Here is a 22,019-nt window from a genome sequence, read left to right as displayed (position 1 = left end):
AGTCTGTAAACAATTGATTTTTAAAAGTACTTAAGACACATTCAAGTAATTTGCAAAACGACGTAAAATCAAGTCATTTTCAACAATCAACAAGACAATTGCCACGGGAAGTCAGTCATTAGCATCCATAAAGTTTTAAACCATTTATTTCCATTTTTTTAGCCTTTTCCCATCGCAACAACCAAAAATGAAATAAAAAGCGAGCAAAATATTTTACACTTAAAACTTACAAATAAAATTAACTCATAAGGAAAGCACGGCACCCTAAGACTCACGTTCGGTTGTCACTCGACCGCTGGCCTTATACACATAGCAAAGCGACTTATTTACACAAAAAGACTTCGACTTATTTCACATTAAAACCGCCATCTGCAACGTTCCTGAATTCTTTAAACAGGCGGTGTTGGGTGAAATACGGCGCCTAAAAATGCGTCAATCACCCGGCTACGGACAGCATCTAGTCAGGCGGCTCGGGTTTTATTTACACCACTTTATGGTCTACACAGTTTCAGTGCATCCGGGTCCCGTTTCTCTGTTGGTGCTCAACTAGCAAACGTTGACTTTGAGGACAACCTTGCTTTGCAACGAAGGGCGTAAGTCTTTTTTAAGCATTTCTATTGTCATCCCAAAACAAAATAAGAGTTTTTTTACACCGAATATAATTCTGAATAGTCATTCTCCGGTTCACATAACCGCAAAAAAGTACCAACGCCCATACAGAAGTAGGTATCGTTTTGAACGTTTCGAATAAATTTTTATTCCTTTAACACCATAGGAAAAATAGGTAAAGATTTGCGTGTCTGCAGTGCCATGATTAATTTACAAAAAATGATTAAAATTAAATAGTAGCAGAATGAATGATCGTGTACAAAATTGTAGATCTGTCCACGAACTTTTTGATCATAATTATGTTATTTCATTGCCAGATCGATGGTAGTCCAGTATTTTCATATTGTACGAGTTGTTGTTGGATGGTGCTTTTAACATTTAATGGAATACAAGTAGCTTGTAAAGATATATTTATTTGAGGAGAAAGTTAATTGGTCTGATACTCTGTATCCCGATGCCCGGACACTGGTATAACACGATAACCTTAGACAACATTCGTTTGATCTTCACTATTTCACCTTTTCTACTTTACTATTTTCTTTACTATTTATTGCTCATTTAATTGGACGAGTTTACCAGTTTTAATAGTTTAACGTTTAATTTTTAAGACAAGGACCTGTCTTGTAGTCGACTTGCTCTAGTTATGACTTAACTGGGACTTGACTTGTGATATATTCGAAAAGACTTGACTTGGACTTAATTTATTTTACGAGTGACTTGACTGGGACTTAAGTCATTTCAAAATGACTGGTTTGATTACAAACCCCGGGGAATTATATTGCAAAAAAGGCAAGATGTCAGATGTCTTCTAGACAATGCGACAAACCCAGAATAACTAATATTTTAGCATAATTTAAAAAACGATAACAGGTTTTTCGAGAGTCTGATTAAAAGCTCAGGCGATGGTGGTCGCGTATTTCAAAGGACGAGGGTTCGAATACCACTAGAGCACCAATTTTTTATGGTCACATTCTGCATTTTAGGACGGAGCCAATATATTATGCATTTAGTCCAAATTTGTTCCAGGAGTCGGAGAAATGAACTGCTGGGTACGATCGCACGGTGTTTATTCTTGGCCGGAAAGATCGATAACATTCATTGAGCGAAAATCAATTGCGGTTTTGATAAAAGCTTTCCATATTTCGGGATTTGCCAATGAGCAAAGACCTTTTATTTAACGGATTGAGCGGTAACCTTCGGGTTTTAACCTAAAAAGACCCTTTCTGATGATGCTTTCGAACTTGGTATTTTGGGATACGTTTGGGATAATTTACTGTTTCGTGCGAAAAATAACCAACAAATAACAGTAAAAAGCGAAAACTTGTCAAGCAAGGAAATTTAAATTGTGATCTCTGCTGGAAAATTGTCTAGCGTTGATAACGCTACACAAAGAACAAAAGAAAAGCCACGGAAACAAAATAAGATTGTTAAACGTTTTCATTTTCGGGCAAATCATATTCATATTAACATGAAGCCAAGGTTGTCAAAGTTCAACTTAAATGATTAAATGATTAAATGATTTTGCCAGCACAACCGTTCGTGAAAATAAATAAGTCGATTTATTTTCTTTAGCCATAACTATTAGAAGTTTAGGTCGCAAAGTCCTGCTAAAATTATAAGTGGGTACAAAGCTTGTTTTAAATGAGAGAACACACATGCAAATTTGCACTAATAGGCCAAAGAAACGATTTTTTCCCAGGACCAAGGGTTTCGGTTACAGTAACACAGTAGTTCGATTAGAAGTCACGCCAGTCAAGCTAAAAAGGGTTTTAAATAGGCATAAACCAACTTAACCGACAGTTAAGGTATACGACCACAGAAAAGCAGCACAACTAAAGTCTTAATCCCCATTAATCCTGCAAAATCACACCAAAATCCTGTGCAAGTTGGGCAATGGGCGCCGTGGTACACTTGTGTTTTGTCAACAAGGGGCCGTTGCTTGACATGGGTCCATACGACAAAAGTCGGTTTTCGGCGGACACTTCAAAAAACGCCCGATTTCAACTTGTTTCAAGTGGCCTTTACTTGTGATTTAATGGCGTTTCCAGGAGTTTGGACAAATTGTTGGATTTGTTCAGGGTAGAGTAAGCTAGCAGCGATTTTGGTTTGTCGGGCTGCCACAAAGCTTACAAAGGTTTCCCTAATCCGGCGTGAAAACTTGCGTTACGCGGATCGCCTATAACAGTGGTTCAAATCATAAACTTGTATTTATAGAAGGCTAAACTGGTCAAACTTTCAATTTATAACGTTAAATGACACCTTGGCACATAAAATATAGTTTAGCTTAAAATACCACCATTTATGATTTCTGAGGACGTTCTCACCCTTGAAACAGCTGCGTTAAACCTCAAGGGTTCGATCGAACCCTGGTTAGGAACCAAAGTGTATGGAAAATAAATCAAAGACTTTTCAAAGAAAATCAGTAGGTTTTCGCTTGACATTTTGAAAATATATTTTGAAAATAAACATCACAAATGTCCAAGACAACGCAATTAAAAAAAAAACATTTTAACGGCACTTTCAAAAACACACAACTTAAGGTGCACACAAAAAAGGACTTCAAAGACTTATGGAAAAACATAGGGTTTTTTAAATACTTTTTCGATTCAAGACTTTTGTAGCAGAATCAGTAAAAAATAGTACAAACCGCGCTTCAGCTCACAAAGTTACTCGCCGTAAATCTTACAATGTCACGCTCACAGCTGAACGGCTACGACCCTTAACCACAGACAAAAGCCTTTAAACTGACAGGCTATAAACCATGTCTATGTTCCCGCTGAATAACAAGGCGTACACACATTAACGTAGCAGAAAGGATATCTTCCTTTTCTTTTTAATCGCTTTTATTCTTACTTTAAGAGCTTGTTGCCTTGAAAAGACCATTTGTCAACATGGTTATATTATATATAATGATTATAATCAACTTTGTGATGTTGAAAGTTACAATAGGGCTGTGATAGCGAACAGTTGGGCCGCGAGTATCAATATTTTGAGGTGCACAGTTTGAGAATCTCTACTGAAGAGGTTCGGATCAAAAGAAGATTTTTCAGCGGCGTACTTGAAAGTCGCTATAGTGAGTTAATCAAACAGTGGCCATAACTTGTAAGCCACTGCGAGGAAGTGGTACCATAGGCCGGATACGACAGGCGCCGCTGAACTGTGTTGTTATTGGTTGGAACATAATGGTTGGAGGTTGAGAAACTCATAGTAAGAATATTAAAGCTCCTAGCGAAGAAGGTAGCATTTTGAACGTTTCAAACCCTTTATTCATTTTCAACATAGCAGAAAGGCACTGAATAAAACGTTATTGGAAACGTTCAAAATGTCACCTACTTCTACGGGCTTTGATATTCTCACTACGTGTTGTTATTGTTTGGACAACCGTTAGCCGCCGTTGTTGTTTTTTTAACCAACGACCAGTTTTAAAAGGATTTTTATCAAACAATTTGGTTAAGGCTGGTTTTCTACCGGCTCATGAATACGAACGGTGTGCAAATTGCCGGGGAACAACTAGTGTTAAGCATCTAAACCAACATAAAGAAGTGATATGTATATTTTTTGCGAAAAATTTCCAATCTTTTTTAAACTTTTTTAACAACAGGCCTAATTAACAAGTGTTACGTACGACTTTTTACAGTATTTTTTTGCAAAAAATTTCCAATAATTCTTCATTTCTTTTTAACATCAGACCTCATTGAAACGTACACGCCATGTTACCTACAAGTTTTTTATGTAACTGTATTGGCTTAAACACAAAAATGAGAAAAACAAGATTTATAGTGTTGCTCCCAAAATATACTGAAGCAGTGTTTCTGAATCAGATGAATGGTTCACCCCAGGGTGAATAATTTTTTTGCAGGGGTGACCAACCAAAAGGGGTGAATAAGGGTGAACCGTCAGAAATCAATGATAACAACCTAAATCATTTCGTGCTGTTAGATATAGACGAGATAGTTTTATCAAATCATGAGACAAGGGTGAATGAAATCTGGAGATAGATGCTAGGGGTGAACAAAACTAAAAAAGTTTAAGAAACACTGTACCAAAGGGTAAAACTGTTCAAAACGTTCACGCCATTAACTTCCTAATTTCTATGAGCCTTGACATTTCCCTATATACGTATTAGAATAAACCCCAAAGCGTTGACTCCGAAGAAATGAATGGAAAAATTTCGCAATGTTTGTTTGTGTACAAATCACAAGGTAAAGAGAAGATCTTGTTGGATCTATGGGACTAACCAAAGCAGAAAAAATTGCCACCAAGCCACAATAATATGAATTAAACGTTTCAAACAAAAACCTGACAATCGTTTTGGTTTTACCCTTCAATACAAGTAAATCGCAAGACAGATATTCAAGGCGTATATTTTAGCCACACATCGACCAGCAAAAACATTGCCAAGAACACAAGAGGCTTTCGGGAGTTCGACAAAGTTTACACGGAATTCCGAAGCTGAAAAAGTGTAAATTTTGATCGCGGAAAAAAAGGCCGATGGAATGTTTGGTAAGCTATTAACGTCCGAAGCCCATTGCATGAGTTTCTCCAGTAAGTTTGAATTCTGCAAATTTAAACGCTTGCTACACGGCATTCAATAGGAAAAAAATAACATCAATTTATTAGTATTTTGGTAAGTAGAATGTATACAGGACTCGCATACGCGACACATGGCCATTTATATTTAAAAAGTTTTTTTTCCAAAAAATATAAAAAGTTTCGGCAAAACCTGAGAATCTATCAATGAGTACAGTCATGTTGGCGTTGTTATGTTTGGCTTTTCGCTTATTGTCAAATGAATCGGCACTGTTGTTGTCGTGTATAAATCTTGCTATACTAAAATTTGGCAAATTAGTTATCAAACAAACAGAAGACTTTTATAAGGAGAAACATGGAAATTCAACTTGTGTATGACAGGATTATATCAAACAAGCGCTAAGAACAAAATACATGCCGCAATCGTTGTTGACGCGAATGTTTTGCCTTCGCAGGTAAAACGCACACAAACGCCTCATTCAGCTGTTAGCGCTGGTGTAATGGTGTATGACTGTTTTACGGTCACATTGCACAGTTGGCTAGTGAAGCATCAGTTCAAAAATCAGCTACTCGTGAGTAATTCTTTGCAGTTACGCATGTTTTCTGTTGACTGTAGGCCTTTTTAAAGGCGGGGTTACAACAAAAGAAGATTTGCAACTCAAACCTCACTTCAATAACATCTCAGACCAATGTGTCTCGGCCAACGATTTAATATCACGTTTGCAAAATGAAGGCATTGTCAATGTGTTTTTCGGCTCTCTTAAAGGTCTTGTTTGTAATTGATTACTCAACACCCTCACAACAACCCATCGATTATCCTGGCAGGGAAAAATAGAATAAAGTGCCCTAATCGGTCACAGGCTGATTCATGTGCCCTTTAGAACTAGGCTGTCTATTCCTTTTTACTGTAGATTTTTCTTAGAAATTAATGGCTGGTCGGTTTTCGTACATTTTGACCGATGAAAAGCAATACAAAGTACAGCGCAATAAAACAGATTTCTAGAACCATTGTTTGGCTAGCCACTAGCTCTATAACATATGTTTAAAACCAACTAACGATTAGGCAAAGGGAATTGTAATCGGCAATTAATTGTTTGCCTAAAAACACTCAAGTTCAAGTAAAAACAATAAATGTTTCACGACAGCGTTAGGGACTTACCCAAACTTGCCACCATAGTCCTAAGTATATACAAATTAGAAGCAACCAATTATGCGTGAAAAAAAATTGAGAATCGAAATACGCGATATAAACGGCCAACATTAAGATCTGACATTCCACTTTAAATACTCTTTGCTGCAGTAAAACCACAAAAAATAACTGCTGTAAACAGTGTCATCTGTCCTTAAAGCAATTATGCCCAAAAGATAGCACTTAGCTTGGCCAGATTTAAATAAACCAAGCGTCATACGTTGAAGTTCGTTTTAACGAAACACTGTCCTCTCGACTGATAAACAATAATAATTAATCCAAGTTTTCCGACGTGAACAGAAGTCTTTTCAAGTTTGTAAAGCGAGAGTATGACCTTAAGGGTCTGTCCCGTGTTATAGGTGCTTCTACCATACGTAAGTTGGTATACACTCACACAAGTCAGGATGTCTTGAAAATTTTACCGAAATCAGTCGGCCTACTCAGGATTATAGTGCCAACAAGGCTAGAAAAGCAACTAGCTTTTTTCGAAGAGTACACCAAAAATTATCAAAAAAACACCGAATCTGTCGATCAATGATGCAAGCAAGCAGGCTTGGGCATGTTGAACAAACAACTATAGTCTGTGGTGAGGTTAGAACTCACGACCTCGGTCATACCGGGACCGCCGCTCTACCAACTGAGTAACACAGGTTTAGAGGGAGCTGGCCCAGAAACAATCATAGCACCGTTACCAACTGCATACTTTTATATATACAACATAAATCGAAGGAGATCAACAGCCGTATTCAGCAACTGAAACACTCATATACACAAAGTGTATTCTGTGATCAAGCCCCTATGAAGACGTACTGACCAACCCATAGCCAACCCGGCGCACATTATCAACCAGATGCCTTTAGAAAGGTTTACCAAAATCAAACATAATTTAGGTGTAAGCGAGGTAAGGCTAGCAAAACTACTAGCCTGCAGTGAGATTCGAACTCACGACCTCGGTCATACCAGGACCGTCGCTCTACCAACAAAGTTATACAAGCTCAGAGGAGAGCAAACAAAAAAACAAAGCAATGTTACCAACTGCATAGTGTTCGTATTTATACATTCATTTACATAATGTGTATTCCGTGATGATCATTCCCAGTCGTACTGACTAACGATAACGGCAAACATTATAAACATGAAGTGTTTTCCTTTGTAAAGGCTTGTAGAAATCAGTCGGCTTAACCATGATAAGTTTTGAATATTTACCTTATGAAGGCTTGTGGGAAGCCATGTTCAACTTGCGCATGCGAGCCGTGGCGGTGGCGACGTTTATGGCTTGCTGCAAAAATAAATCAAATTAATTAGTCGCAATAAACTGAAATAAATTTTGGCCGCAGGTCGCTTAGGTTACTTTAAATATTAACTCATTTTTCAATTATAAACAGCTAATCAATATAATTCGCATTCGAACTAAGCAACCATGTTGCAAGTTAAAGGCCATTAAAGAGATCTTCGAAAAATTTAAAATGCTACCTACCGCTGTATGGGTTTTGATATTCTTGCTACGTCTAGATCATCGGTTCCCAAACTTTTCTAAAAGTTTTGTCTGGCTTTTTTGTTTCGATATTTCGCGGCCTTATAAAAATTCAAGGGTCAGTTGAGCCATGTTTCTTGTAGTGCAGTCATGATTCTTTTAATGTAACAACTTACTAACTAGTGCGAACGATTCGCTGATAGCAGGCTTAGTACGCTACAGTATAATAGATGCTTTATGATGTAACAAGAGAAATCTTAAAACACGCTATGTAATCGTATAATAAAGGATAACTAAAGACAATAATGATGACAGGTAATTTTTAAAACATAGGGTAATGTTTAAGAACATTCGCTAAATCCTAATGTTGAAAACTTAAGACTAATTCTCATTGTGGACCCTCTGAAACTGCTGTACGGACCCCAGTTTGGAAAGCGCTATTCGATGATAGCAGGTAGTACAGCATAATAAATGCTTCATGATGTAACAAGAGGCATCTTAAAACACGCTTTACGATCGAATAATAAAGCAGAAATAGAGATTAAACAAGGTGTAAAAACTTAGAACTAATTCTCATAGCGAACGCTTTATAACCGCTGTAGGATCCCAGTCTGGGAACCGCTAGTAAATCATCTATTTTATAGTAAACCCCAATATTTTTATTTTACCTTCCATTTGGTTCTTGCGAAGTTCTTCTTGATGTTCTTGCTCACGTGATCGTGGATGTTCTTTGTGCTTGCCGCGTCGCCCGCGATCCTGCATTGTTACGTAACAATGGGTTAACAAGAGTGCGCGAATAAAAATTCGCAGCCGAGCCTTGGGGCGTCCGATAATATCGGATCGGAACCGATGCCCGATGAGCCCAACTCCGGTTTGAACATTTTTTTCAAACAGGGTGGAATTACTTGTTGTGTTTTTTTGGAATGTTTAGTAGTATCGACACTGTTTTGATGCTAGGGTGGTATCAAAGGTGCTCGATAATATCGGATCGGAGCCGATACCCGATGCAGCTACTCGTCCGATACTTAGGTGGTGTCAGTGATGATTCTTTTATATGAATTTTGGTCATTATTTGTGATAGAACCTATAGTTTTCTACCTTAAGAGGCAAATTTCTGAGAAAATATTACGTTAAATCAAATACAAATTTGTTTCCTTAAAACTAAAGCCAAAAAACTAAAAACATCACCATTTTACTTTTCAATTTGATCAATATTCCTTGTGTGAGCATTCGAATGACGTCATTTGGTATCAAATCTGATCACGATACTTTAGCCCAAAATATCGGGTATCGTATCGGAATAAAACACCAAGTATAAGACGTCACTAAAAAGGTAAATTTATGAGAAAAAAGTAAATCAGAGATCGAGAGATAGATATTTTAGTTTTTAAAGAAAGGAAAAATACCTTCCTAAAGGCTCAAGTTATACATCTCAAGTCTCCGGAAAACAGAACTTCCACTATTTCAATATTATCAGTTTTGTTCATTGAACAATGGTTCCAAAAAGACAGGATTCAAAATTTGGAAAGGTAACCTGGAATATTTCTCCTAAAATGTAGGCTTTAGATTTAATTCGGTGTTAAAAGCCAAAAAGAGGAATAGGATATAACGACAGTCACGACTATAACAATTTTTTATAACGCGGTGCAAGGCCGGATTGAAGTCGCGAATATGCCATAATATTTGGGCGGCGTCTGAATTATTAAAGGTGCCGCAAAACTGAACGAAATGCGCAAAGTGTGTTTGTGTGTGTAATGCGTGTTGCTGTAGTCTCAAACAGCGCTACCTAATACGCATACCATTCAATACAAGCAGTAACTTAAAAAAAAGAGAACATAAGTTTTCTGTTAATCACGGCGTGTATTAGCACGCCAAACGATTTTGATTTCGTTTTTGTGTTTTCAGCATTTTTTTGTGCTTTTTTTTGTATTGTTCCGTACATAGTCTACTACTCTACGAGCTCTCGTCTCTAAGTATACATAGCTACAATTTAAGCCAGTGTTTCTCAACTAATTGGTATAATGATTAAAAAAAATTGGGCGAATTTTAAATCCGGGTAGGGGTGCCGATTACAGTACGTGGCATGCTTAGAATTATTGAGTATGGTTCTCAAGATATCTCGAAAATATAAGAAATTCACAGAAGCATTACAAAGACATGCCTTATATAAAAAAGTTCGATTTGTTACTGCTGTCTTGTAAGTATTTCGTTCACTTAAGGCAGTGGTTCCCAAACTGTGGTACGCGAGAGTCTTTCAGGTGGTACGCGACTACGCATAAATTTTGCTAAACCTTTTTAAAGCATCTGTATAATTTCCGACAACTTTCAACTTTTAAAACTTTCAGATTGGGTAATTTGCAATGTATGCGTTTTAGTTACCTTTAATTTGAGGTTTCGCATATTTATGACGTAACACTTATCTTGTTCAAGATAATAAAACGTTAATTGTTAGCAGCTGGTGGAGAAAAACAACTACATGAATCGCATTAAAACTATTTGCTGTGTTTTGTTTAATTTATGGCTTTTATGTCTTCTTGGAATGACATGTCAAGCTTTAATACAGCTACAAGCTCATTTTCTTATCTATATGCTAAAATAGTTATAGTTTGAGATATTCTAGTCACATGTAACTTAGGTGGTACATGATCACTGTACAAAAGCTCAAAATGGTACGCGAGGAAAAAAGTTTGGGAATCACTGACTTAAGGTCTATAAAAAGACCAGTGGAAAGTTTGGGCTGCCAAAGCTTCGCTGAAACACTTGCGTTTAGTGTTTAGTCGTCGCGAAAAAATGTCGAAAAACACGTTCATAGTGAACTAAGGGAACATTCGTTATCGGTAGCAGTTTTGGCCTATTTAAGACCGGATGGGCAAGATATTCGCAGTCTGGATGCGTGTCACAGACCTGCTAAACGACACTAGAGCGGCATGCCCGCCGGAGGTTTTAAACACTGGTAGTACAGTCTGTACAGCGCTTTGCGTGGTGTGTTACAACTTTACAAGCGCATAGCTATTAGGAGCTGACATAAGCACGTTTAACTGTTATTCCAGCTCAAAACCGTCTGGCCCGCAACGAAAAGAGTTCATTTAATAGGAAAACCTTACACGGCAGCATTAAAAATAGCGCGGCAGTTACCCGGCCTTAAAATTGAAAATCCTCGCAGCTGGATTAAACACAGCGTTACTCACTAATAGTTCAATTCTTATGTACACTATGCACTTATCTGGGATGAATCTCAAAGCCATGAAGGTCAAGTGAAATTCTTTTTTTGAAAAACCAATGCTTTAAATTCTTGAAAATGTTTAAAAGAAGTTAGGCAAATGGACAGTTAAATTAATTTCAAAAAAAAAAAAAAAACATTCCCTAAATACAAAACCATTATTTTCCTATTTACAGGGCAAAGGGCTCAAAGCCAATAGAGCGGACAGCAAAATTGGGTGAAAATTCATCAACAAGAGCGCTGGTAAAAACAAAAACACACGACACAGGCCTGTAAAATCTGTGCAGGCGCCGGGGCCGGTTTGGCCATGCATTTTTCATGTGGTGTGAGTGGCGTTTCGGCAAGCGCTGCCTTTTAGCGTTGTAATGAACGAGAGATAGTTACGCCGGCGGTCGAGGTAATGCGCCACTAATTGCCAGAGTAATTGCGCCCGGCGGTCTGGGCGTTTTAGGCCGTTTTGTGCAACAGCAAATTCGAAACTGAAAACTATAAAGGTGGTATATCATAGGATAGACATTTTTGCAATCAAGTATTGTGGGTGGATGGATTATATGACACCCCTATGAGTTCGTTGATGTATATCAGCCTAATTATATAGTTGCGTGAATGTGTAGAACAAAGACTAAAGTTTTTTACACGTTTTTTTTTTAATTTTTTTGTATTTTATGTGGAACAGAATGCATCGCATAAATTTTTGACTTTTTTTTCAAGTTTTGTTTCACTTGTATAAACGATTCGAAGTAGCTGGCTTTAATTTTAACTAGCGATATATTTTTCATTCCGATAACGATAAATCGATATTTTAGGGGAAAATGTACGGTCGTCTGACAAATGACGTCATTGCTGTGACGGAATAACATCATTGATTAATTTAAAACAAGCTAATGTGATGTTTTGAGGTTGTACGTGAAAATTTGTTTAGCGTTAAGAAGCTGAATTAATTTCGACAGTTAATTAACTATTTTCTGAGAATTTTTTTGCTTTAGATAGCAAACTACACGGCTGAATTACACCCAAATATATTTGACATCCCTAATGTTGTAGCTATACGAGCAATAAATATACGTAAAAAACTGGACATACGTTATGTGTTGTAGCTACAGCTAAAACACGTTATATGTTGATATGTGTTGTAAATACACGTCAAAAGCTAGACGACATACGTGTAAATAAACGTAAAACTTTTAACTGGATAGCAAATGTCATTGGGGAGATATTTAACGTTGACTTACAAGTCACTTTGTTTGTTGGGGACGCGTAAGTAGACCACGGGTGGCAATTAAAATCATTAGAGGGCTGTAAAATCGATCAGGCAGCCCACTGTGGCCGTAAGTTACCGTAAAAAACCCGGCGACGTAAAGTAGCTAATGAAAAAAATTCCACTTGCGAAGAAATGTTACGGGCCTTGTATTTGAAAATACAAAATACGACTAAACTTTATAATAAATTGCAAAGCCAAAAAGGTCGAGTAGATCGACATCATCTTGATTATTAAGTCATTTATCAATATACATTATAAATCCGTGTATAGTGTACTCCACTTAACTTTTCAGTGATAAAGCTGGTTTTGCTGGAAATTCCGTAAACATCACGTATAGTTACGACTGAATTTCATAAATTTTGCTCTTACGGTCATGACGTCATTTGGTATAGGATTAAAAAAAAATTGAAAAACGACACAATTTAAAGTTAGACGAACTGCGCCGTAAAATCAACAAGTAGGCGATTTATGACTTTTTCACTTATTGCATTTTACGCAAGAAATCGTACTAGCCCCGCGGGATGTTTGTGTATTGAGTGGTATAAGTGGACATACAGCTACACGCAGTCTATGAAGGTTAGCAGTGGAACATAACTAGCGCGGAGTGATCAACTCTAAGTAAATTGCGTAGCGAACGGTCGGGCCGCTAACAATAAAATCGATGGGTTTTAACATCAATCAGGTTCCACACACGGCGCATATTCATCACCATTCATGTTCGACCAACGAGAATCGGTCATTCTGAATTCCCAAAGGCTGGCCCTTAAGTGACCTACGCATATTGACCTTTTAGCATAATGACCTCACAGCGTTTTTTTTTCACAAAAAAACACCAGGTCATTTCGAAAAGCAATTTGCAAAGTAACCGGAGTCAAAAGTTAGGTTATTTTCAACAAATAGCATGTCAAGTCACGTTTATTTGTTACTAAAGTGTTTTTATGGCAGCATTTTAGCGTTTTTGGAAAGCATTTTTTTTCCGGGTTTGCGAAAATATTTTTTTACTTGCAGGGTTAATACGTGGATGGACGCACAAATCAAATTATAAAGTGGAAAATAATCCAAATTACGAACTAAATACGTAAAAATGAAGATATTTTCTTGACCTAATACACGTCAATAACGACAATGACTTCAAATGGTAGAAATATAGTTTAGACTTTCTTGTCTATGTCAAAATCAGTCATTTCATTTAAGTTCCAGTCATTAATAAAGAAATATATTTCGCCGATTCATTCGAAATAATACACAGATGATCCAGGATTGGCGAAATATATTTTCTCTATTAATGACTTTTGACTCAGACAAGAAAGTCTAAAGTCAAATAAGAAACTATATAGGTTTTCTACGAAGTAACAGATTATTTTAACAAAAAAGGCCAAAAAAAGTTTTACGCTGAACAATTTACCCGCACAACAAAATTCGAGAAACTAAGTCACACTTTGTTGGGCAGCGTTTTCGGAAAAGCCGCAATTCGAAGCCAACTAAAATTAGAGCAAGCGTGCTGTTCGAAAACCGGATTAGAACTAAAAATATCGACTTTTCGCCGATTTAGAAAACCAGAACTATCTGTCTGTGACACGCCCGGGCGACACGCGAGGTAAACCAAGCGAGAAAAAACTGGTGCATATGGCATTTTTGGTCAGGGCTGTGAAGCCGGACTCAAGAAAACCTATTGGTAAGACTTCCAGAGTCCGACGCGTGTACTCCTGTGGGTGGATTGCTGTACACGGTAGTGCATGCCAACCAGAGTTGGATCAATTACATTAATTCAGTTCAATTCCAATTACACCCTTAAATGTTGTAATAACAATTACTCCTTTAAATCTTTCAATTACAATAAACAATAACACCCTAAATATTACAATTACATTAAAAACTGCAATTCATTACATCAAGTTTGTATTACCAACTAGGGATGTCCGATAATATCGGATCTGAGACGATATCCGATACCACGTGGAAGTATCGTACTCTTCCGATGCTAAGCTGGTTTAGGTATCGACCGATAGAATATTAATACGAAAATTCCATTCAGTATTTAAAATCTAGTGCAGCGAATCTACCTTGAAAGGTTAATTAATTAAAATATATTTAAATATTAGATAATATAACAGTTCTTTACACTTAAGTAAATTGTGTCCCAACAACCAGGTGAAAATACCTTTGAACGCTTCACTTTTATCTATAGCATAGTAATGACGTCATTTTGGTGTCGGAATGGATCGCGATAAATTTTGTCTAAAATATCGGGTATCGGATTAAGATGACTAGTCGCAGACATACCTAACAGCAACCCTATTTGAGTAAATAGGTATAATACTGGTCGTAGCGCCCAAGTTGGACACGGGACTCGGCAGAACTGGTAAAAATTCGAATCGGCAAAAATTGAATTATTTCGGCCTGATTTGGTTGGTTGTGTTTAGTTTAAACGACTCCACAGCCGTGTGTTTAGTAATAACAGCTTACCAAGGATCATTAAGTGCTTCTTGGCAGGTGTAGCGCTTCCCCGGTAGCTTGTGCATCAGACGTCGGATGAAGCCTTTGGCTGAAAGGAAACAAAAAAAAAAAAAAAAAAAAAAATGTTGGGCATTGTTTATAAATGCGACGCCTGATAATATTCTAATATCGGGACGGAGTCGAAACCAGTTGACAACACACGGGTTAGTAACATTCGATACTAGGGTCGTATTGGTTTTGATCTGATGGCAAGTTAATTTAGGCATTTGAAAACATGTTTTGCAACCTAACTTTCCAACTTTAGAAAATAGTTAAAAATAATTGAAGTTAAAAATCTCTTTACGGCAAAGCTAATATGGGCTTGCTTATCTCAAAACATTCCATTTGGGCGTCTTGATTTTAACGATTCGGTTATTTCACGCAATAAAGACCCGAATAACGGCAAGACCATATCGGGGAAATAATTGCCCAAAAAAGATTGGCGGTTTTGGGTTTTGATGCAATATGTTTTGCACATTGACCCTGTTTTGTACCCTGACGAAAATTGTCTCAAACGGGTCGCCGATACCGCTAATTAGAAGGTATAGCAATCTTTAGATATACTTATATATGAGGAAATAGGTCACAGAAAAAATACCAGCATTTATAAAGGAGTAAAACGATTTTTAGCATTCAATCTTTAAGACCTATATTTTAGGCCAAAAGTTCGATCGGATATAATTATTAATCACCCACGTAGCTATGCTAAGGTCAGAAATTCACCAATGACTTAAAATAAAGCAGTGCGTGGGCCGTGGCACCACAGCAACCGAACGTGGGTGTGCAGAGCGTTTTAAGAGGCCCTGAAATTCGACTAAGTTATCAATCAATGTGCAAAAATAATTCCTGTAGCGCAGTTTTACTTCATAAAAAGTGTTTAAAACTTTCATGAATTACCATACAGGCAACAGGCCAAAGAAGCCCCAAAATCTGATTTAAATTATGCGGTAATGTATTTTTTTTGCAATTTAACGTTGCTTTTGACCTTTTCAATAGACACATTTTTAGCCTAATGCCGCAATAAAAGAGTTAGAAAAGACTAAACGGTTTAATAAGAATATCAAAGCCCATACAGAAGTAGTTGTCATTTTAAACGTTCCGAATAACTCTTTATTCATTTTCAACAAAAAATGAATAAAGAGTTATTCGAAACGTTCAAAATGCAACCTACTTCTGTACGGGCTTTGATATTCTTATCACGTCTTACTACAACCTCCAACCATTATGCTCCAAAACTAAATGGTTTGTTTTAGTGACAACATGCAACAGCGCAAAATCTGTTATCTAACAGCTCACAGTTATTTCTCCAAATAATAAACTATTTTACACTGGTTTGAAATTAACGCTCTGGAATTTCGAAAGTTCGGCGCCTATGCATGGCACCCATGGCGGCGTGCTGTAATTCTTTTTTACAAAACCACAATAAATTTGGAGCATAATGCTTGGAGGTGGTAGTAAGGCATAATAAGAATATCAAAGCGTTTATGATGAAATTGAATAAAATGTTGAAAATTAATAAAGAGTTATTCGAAACGTTCATAACGTTACCTACTTCTGTATGGGCTTTGATTTTCTTATCACAATAATTTTGTTACCGTGTAAATTAATAATTTCTGCAATTTCTGCCCAAAATGTCTTTTAAGATGGAAATTATTGCGTCCGAACGCTGGCCATGGCTAACTTGGAATCAGTTCCGACATTGTCCAACATGCCTTGTCATGACGTGTATGCTATTAACGGTGCCTTTAAGCAAACTTAGGTCTGCATTTACCAAACCTAACAGAGCCGGAGTTAGATAATAAAAAGTGAATCATCTCGGTAATTACGTAGAGTGCTATATAGGACCGAATCAAAAACGCACTTAGGCGTGGTATAGCGATGAATTATTAACAAAAGAAAAAATATTGCAACGGAGATATTTACAGCAAACTAAATAAATGCCTCTCAGAAATGCAACAGGCGCAAATAAAACGGCCGACACGTTTTGGCAGGGCGTCCAAAACTTTTCAGTCGCACCCCTTTTAATTAATTAACAAATTCTCGCCAAGTCAATATAAAATAGAACGTGTCTGTTGTCCGGCAATCGTTAAAGCTTTTTAGGGATTTGTGTTTTCATTTGCCGAGGTATTTGCATATTTTAGAAAAGTGAAATTAATTTGAAAATGCAATACATAAAAAAACTATAAGCGCGATTTAGGAAGCTTTACATTATGGTATAACTGACAAACAAAGTTAAAATTTTAAAATTAAATTTAAAATTTTTTTTTTTTAATTTTTCTAGAATGTCAAAAAGATTTAATCTAGAGGAGGGGTTTAAAAAAAAATTTGGTTCACTTGCAACAATGTCGGCAGGATTTTTTTCAATTTAACGTTATAAAACAACTGCTACTAACGGTACAACAGACGTGAAACTGAAATGGAACCAAAATACGTAAAAGAAAAAAGCGCAAAAGTGTTACTTTTAATTGAACTTTTTGTTTCGGAAAAATTACACACTAAGAATCTTAGACCTTTATAGACCCCCTTAAACTAGTCCAAGTACTGTCAAGAGGTCCCCAGTTTACGAACCCCTGATCTAGAGCATTTGATCTACAGCATAAATCAACAAGCTTGAGTTACAAAGGCAATCAGTGCAGAATTGCACTTAACTTATAATTTAGATACATTTAAGGCAAGGCACAATTAGTGTCCAGTGTACTAACCCTTTCCAAATTAGTTTGGCTGGACAAAACATCTAGCTTGGTACCATAACAAAAACAAAGCAAAACAAGAAAATTACTAGGCCATAGGAAATAATTCAGGAACCAAAATTCGTTGTTACAAAACTGTCATGACTCAGAACATAAATTCATACGCTGGTAAAACACAAGGAAGCAACTAAATATTATCAGAGAAACTCTAAATTGATTTTGACTGATCAGACATAAAAGTGATGACATATTTATTTAAACTATAATATATATAAAAGTAGTAAGAATATCAAAGTAAATCCAACGTATGCATGGGCTTTGATATTATTAGTATGTTTACTAGAACCTCCAACCATTATGCTCTAAACTATATATAGGATTTTCAAATCATAAATAATGTAAATGGTGGCATATTCATATTAGGGATATGAAAACCAAACCTACTTCTGTATGGGATTTGATATTCTTATAAAGTCTTACTACAATTCCAACCATTATGCTCCAAAGCATATACAGCTTTTCAAACCATAAATAATGTATATGTACAAACAATGCGGTTCGGTTAGCTTTCAATCCATAATGAACTCTGATCTAAAGGAAATATTACTCAAAAATTTGTCATGAGCAGCAAACATGAGTAAACATCAACAAGAATTATCATTGGGTATGTAACTGGTGGGAGGCTCAATTGCTTGGATCAACTAAAACATTTCTTCCGCTCATTTAAGGAAGGTAAACAAGACAATGTAGATAAACAAATAAACTTTCCACTCAATTTGAACAAGCGCTTGTAGGCGGTGTGTCTATTTTGGGGCTGTTATGTAAGCTTGTTACACATTAAGCAAGCAAAAAACTACAACATTTATTAACCCACACTACAGTAACACTGTTTTTAATAAAGGGCATTGACTATTTGCAAAGTAGAAAAGGTTTTTTTGGGCATTTTTTTTGTTGAATGTTTTATTTAGGTTTTTATGGCGCTTATATTATTTAGGTTTTTCTGTAGCACAGTGAAAAACACACACAAACCAACTTCAGCAGCTGATGACCTATTCCATATAATGTTTCCTGATGATGCCACTCACAATTAAAAAGCTTTTATTTAAAAGACTACAAAGGAAGCTCTCAGTTGTAACTACTTGAGGGATTTAATGGGGTTAATCACACTACTATTGTTCGTTTGTCGCTGTCGGCAATAAAACATGATTAAGTTACAAGGTCATATCGGGTGCAAAACAAAAAACGCTCTAACTCCTATCTGACACATGGTATGCTACATTGACGTTTCTAAACTTATCAGAGTAAGAAAAATAGCTTTCACCAGATTGACACATGTTTCTTTATGGAGCTCAGTGTATTAAAATGGAATTATTTGAACTATTCCAAAACTAATAGCAATTCAAAATGATAATTACATGTGACTGTCATGTTAGTAACACCAGAAAAGGGGGGTTTAAGGTTAATTTTTCAAGAAAGCTTGTATAGGCCGGTGCAGCTATTTGATCTTGCATAAATTTCCAACCAACAAATACAAAAATAAACTGCCAAAATTTGGAGCATAAAGGTTTGAGGTTGTAGTAAAATATAGTAAGAATATTAAAGCCCGTACAGAATAGGTATCATTTTAAATGTTTCGAATAACTCATTATTCCTTTTCAACATTCGAAACATTCATAATGATGCCTACTTCTGTAAACTGCCAAAGCTTTTAGATATAATAGCAAAAACCCAACACTAAGATGTAACAAGTCACTGAAATGTCATTTTTCCCACCTGAATCTGAAATGTCATCCCAGTAAGGAGAGTCAAACTCGTAATCAGCTTTCATGATTTGCTCGAACAGCTTTTGATCGTTTTCGTCGTAGAAAGGAGGGTAACCACATAATCTGCAATCAGTAAAAAAAACACACCTGAAATCTAAAGTGTCTGAGATTCCCTAATTACATTTTGGTGAAACACAGATACTGGTTCCAGTGGCATTTTCTCATATATTATAGTGAAATATTTGTGCAAAATGGTCTACAGAATTTGAAAAATCACTCGAAAAGTTATGTATAATATATTTTGTCTGTTTTGATTTATATTTCACTAATAGAAAACTTATGTAGATTATTTTAAATATATTTAAGGCAACAGGCATCTGAATGATATAGAACTTTGGTATTTAGCATATTATGCCTATTTTACAGGCACTGTAGAAAATAAGCTAACATAAAAAGTTGCCTGCGGGAATTTAGCATTTGGTATGCAAGTGATTCATGATTTCAGACAACCTATAAACATGTTAACACCTACACATAAACGGGATTGCTAAACAATTTTAAGGCATAGTGAGAAGTATGTTGGACATGGTTAACATCTGGTTATAAGAGACTGATTTGTAAGCTACATAATTATTTTTGTTCATATGTAATTCTTCATATAAAGTTGAGATTCTACTTACAAAGTACTATAAGATATTACTAACAAAAACTCTGAGTTTCTACTTACAAAATAATATGAGATTATACTCACAAAATATTATGAGATTCTACTTACAAAATATAGGCGATAACTCCAATTGACCAAACATCCACTTCTTTGCCGTAGGGGTGCTGCTTCAAAACTTCAGGGGCTGCCAAAAAAAAAAGATAATTCTAAATTTAGCAAATGAGCGTGCGTTTGTTCCACAAAGCAAACACAAGGGTTTGTATCTACTGCTGCTTAGTGCCTGCATAAAAATTTCCACAACTAAATTTACACCCAAAAATAGAACAACTGATTGAAAAGCAATATTACAAAAATTGAGGCCAAAAAAAGGATTTTTTGCCAAAAAATACTTGGCATATTAAACAGTTGTTACAAAGCATTCAGTGACATTCACCCTGATGGAAATCAATTTGAATAGTTTGCCGAAGCGTTGGTTAAGTTTACCAGAAGAGCTGTTTTCGATTAGTAAATACTTGGCATGACACGCATGTTGTGTAAAGTTACACAGAGTTGGGATTTAAAAGCAAATTCTATAAAATAAGGTTATTTAATAAAAAAAAAACTTTTCTTTTAAAAAATAGATTATTTAATATAAATATGTTGTTGAAAAAAAAAACATATTACCAATGATACAAATCGTCAAAGGCTTTTGAAGACATACATAATAGACAGTTTAAATAGCAGCGGAAAGTCAACTACAATTGCCACTGTGTACACAAACAGCCAGGGGCTACAACATTTTACAAACAATCTTGTATGGCTGGATAACCCTGATGCTGTGGGCAAAAGCTCTGTACAAAGTAAACATCTCTGCACCAACAGTTTAAACATTGGGTGGCATGCCAGAAATACACCGGGCCCAGCACACAGGTGCCATTGTTTCAGCACACTTTTACAACTAAAAGTTTTTAGCTGTTTTAAATTGGATTTAGAATATTGAAGCCAATGCAGGAGTAGGTAGCATTTTTCATGTTTTGAAAATCTATATTTTCAACATGAATACATGATTATAATGTTGTAAATGACATGATGTTAAAAAGAGATATTAACACTTTCAAAATGCTTCGTTTTTTCATAGCTTAAACCTCCAACATTATGCTCCAAAGTTAAATTGGATTAAAATTCACATTATATAATTTTTTGAACCAAATTCCAAAAATAAATTAAACCAAAGTCTGAATCAAAACTTAAATAAAATTTCCCATAAAATCGAATGGCAAATATGTCTACCAAGACTGTTACTTTTCAGTCTGTATTATGCACCTACATGGCTAAAACTGTTTTGAATCAGAAACTGAAAAATGCTGTTCGGACAAAGTCTCATTTTCTAAATCGGAAGTTAGATTAGAATTAAATTAGAACACAATCGCAATTTACAAATCATTTTAGAGTTAGCAGTATGTGACATTCATTGGATGGATTGGGAATATAGTTGTTTAAAATATATATATAGTTGTTCAAGGCATAAAACATTTATTTTTCACAATAGTTCATTTATAGCTTGATAATGAATCATGCCAAAGTAAAAAAAGTTGAATAAATCAACATTCTTGATATAAATATTTTGACACATGCTTGTATATCATCATCACCTTTATGAAGATGACACCAATCTACTTGAACTTTTTGCTTAGTTTTAGAGATTCACAATAAATCTACTTTACAGATCCTTACATAGTGTAGATAAGTTCGTTTTTATGGATGTAAATATTTGTATATATATATATATATATATATAAGCACAACTTACCAACATAACCCGGCGTACCACAGGCAGTTTTTAAAGATTGGCCGACTTCTTCGACTTTCGACAAACCAAAGTCACTGATCATTATTTTAGAATCCTCATTGGGGCTGTGGTACAGAAGGTTTTCAGGCTGAAAAATAACAACAAAAAGTTAGAGGCATAATCATCAATGTCTATACAGAAAAACAATAGTTGAGGAGCAAAGCATAAAATACTAATTTTACGTCTGTATCAGGTGTTAAACTTATTAAATTAACAAACAAATCGTAATCGGATGGCATACATAATTTATTCTTTAAATTAGGAACCCGACTATTGATTTCTGAGAAAGCCA

The 22,019-nt window shown here is 35.8% G+C and overlaps 1 protein-coding gene across 1 annotated transcript in view; it reads right to left on the bottom strand.

Moving 5' to 3' along the window:
- Positions 1-22,019, bottom strand: part of LOC146146588 (calcium/calmodulin-dependent protein kinase type 1D-like) — a 32,484-nt gene that overhangs the window by 7,150 nt on the left and 3,315 nt on the right. The window contains exons 5-10 of the mRNA XM_083386631.1: positions 21,689-21,815; positions 20,008-20,083; positions 19,243-19,355; positions 14,750-14,828; positions 8,471-8,558; positions 7,535-7,607 (exon numbers count right to left, since the gene is read on the bottom strand). Coding sequence (XP_083242757.1) covers positions 7,536-7,607; positions 8,471-8,558; positions 14,750-14,828; positions 19,243-19,355; positions 20,008-20,083; positions 21,689-21,815 — 555 coding nt within the window. The 3' untranslated portion in view covers position 7,535. The remainder of the gene's footprint in view (positions 1-7,534; positions 7,608-8,470; positions 8,559-14,749; positions 14,829-19,242; positions 19,356-20,007; positions 20,084-21,688; positions 21,816-22,019) is intronic.

Source organism: Ascidiella aspersa, chromosome 4 (assembly GCF_963924565.1).
Source record: "Ascidiella aspersa chromosome 4, kaAscAspe10.2, whole genome shotgun sequence".
Lineage (NCBI taxonomy): Eukaryota > Metazoa > Chordata > Ascidiacea > Phlebobranchia > Ascidiidae > Ascidiella > Ascidiella aspersa.
This window is presented reverse-complemented; position numbering and strand designations above follow the sequence as displayed.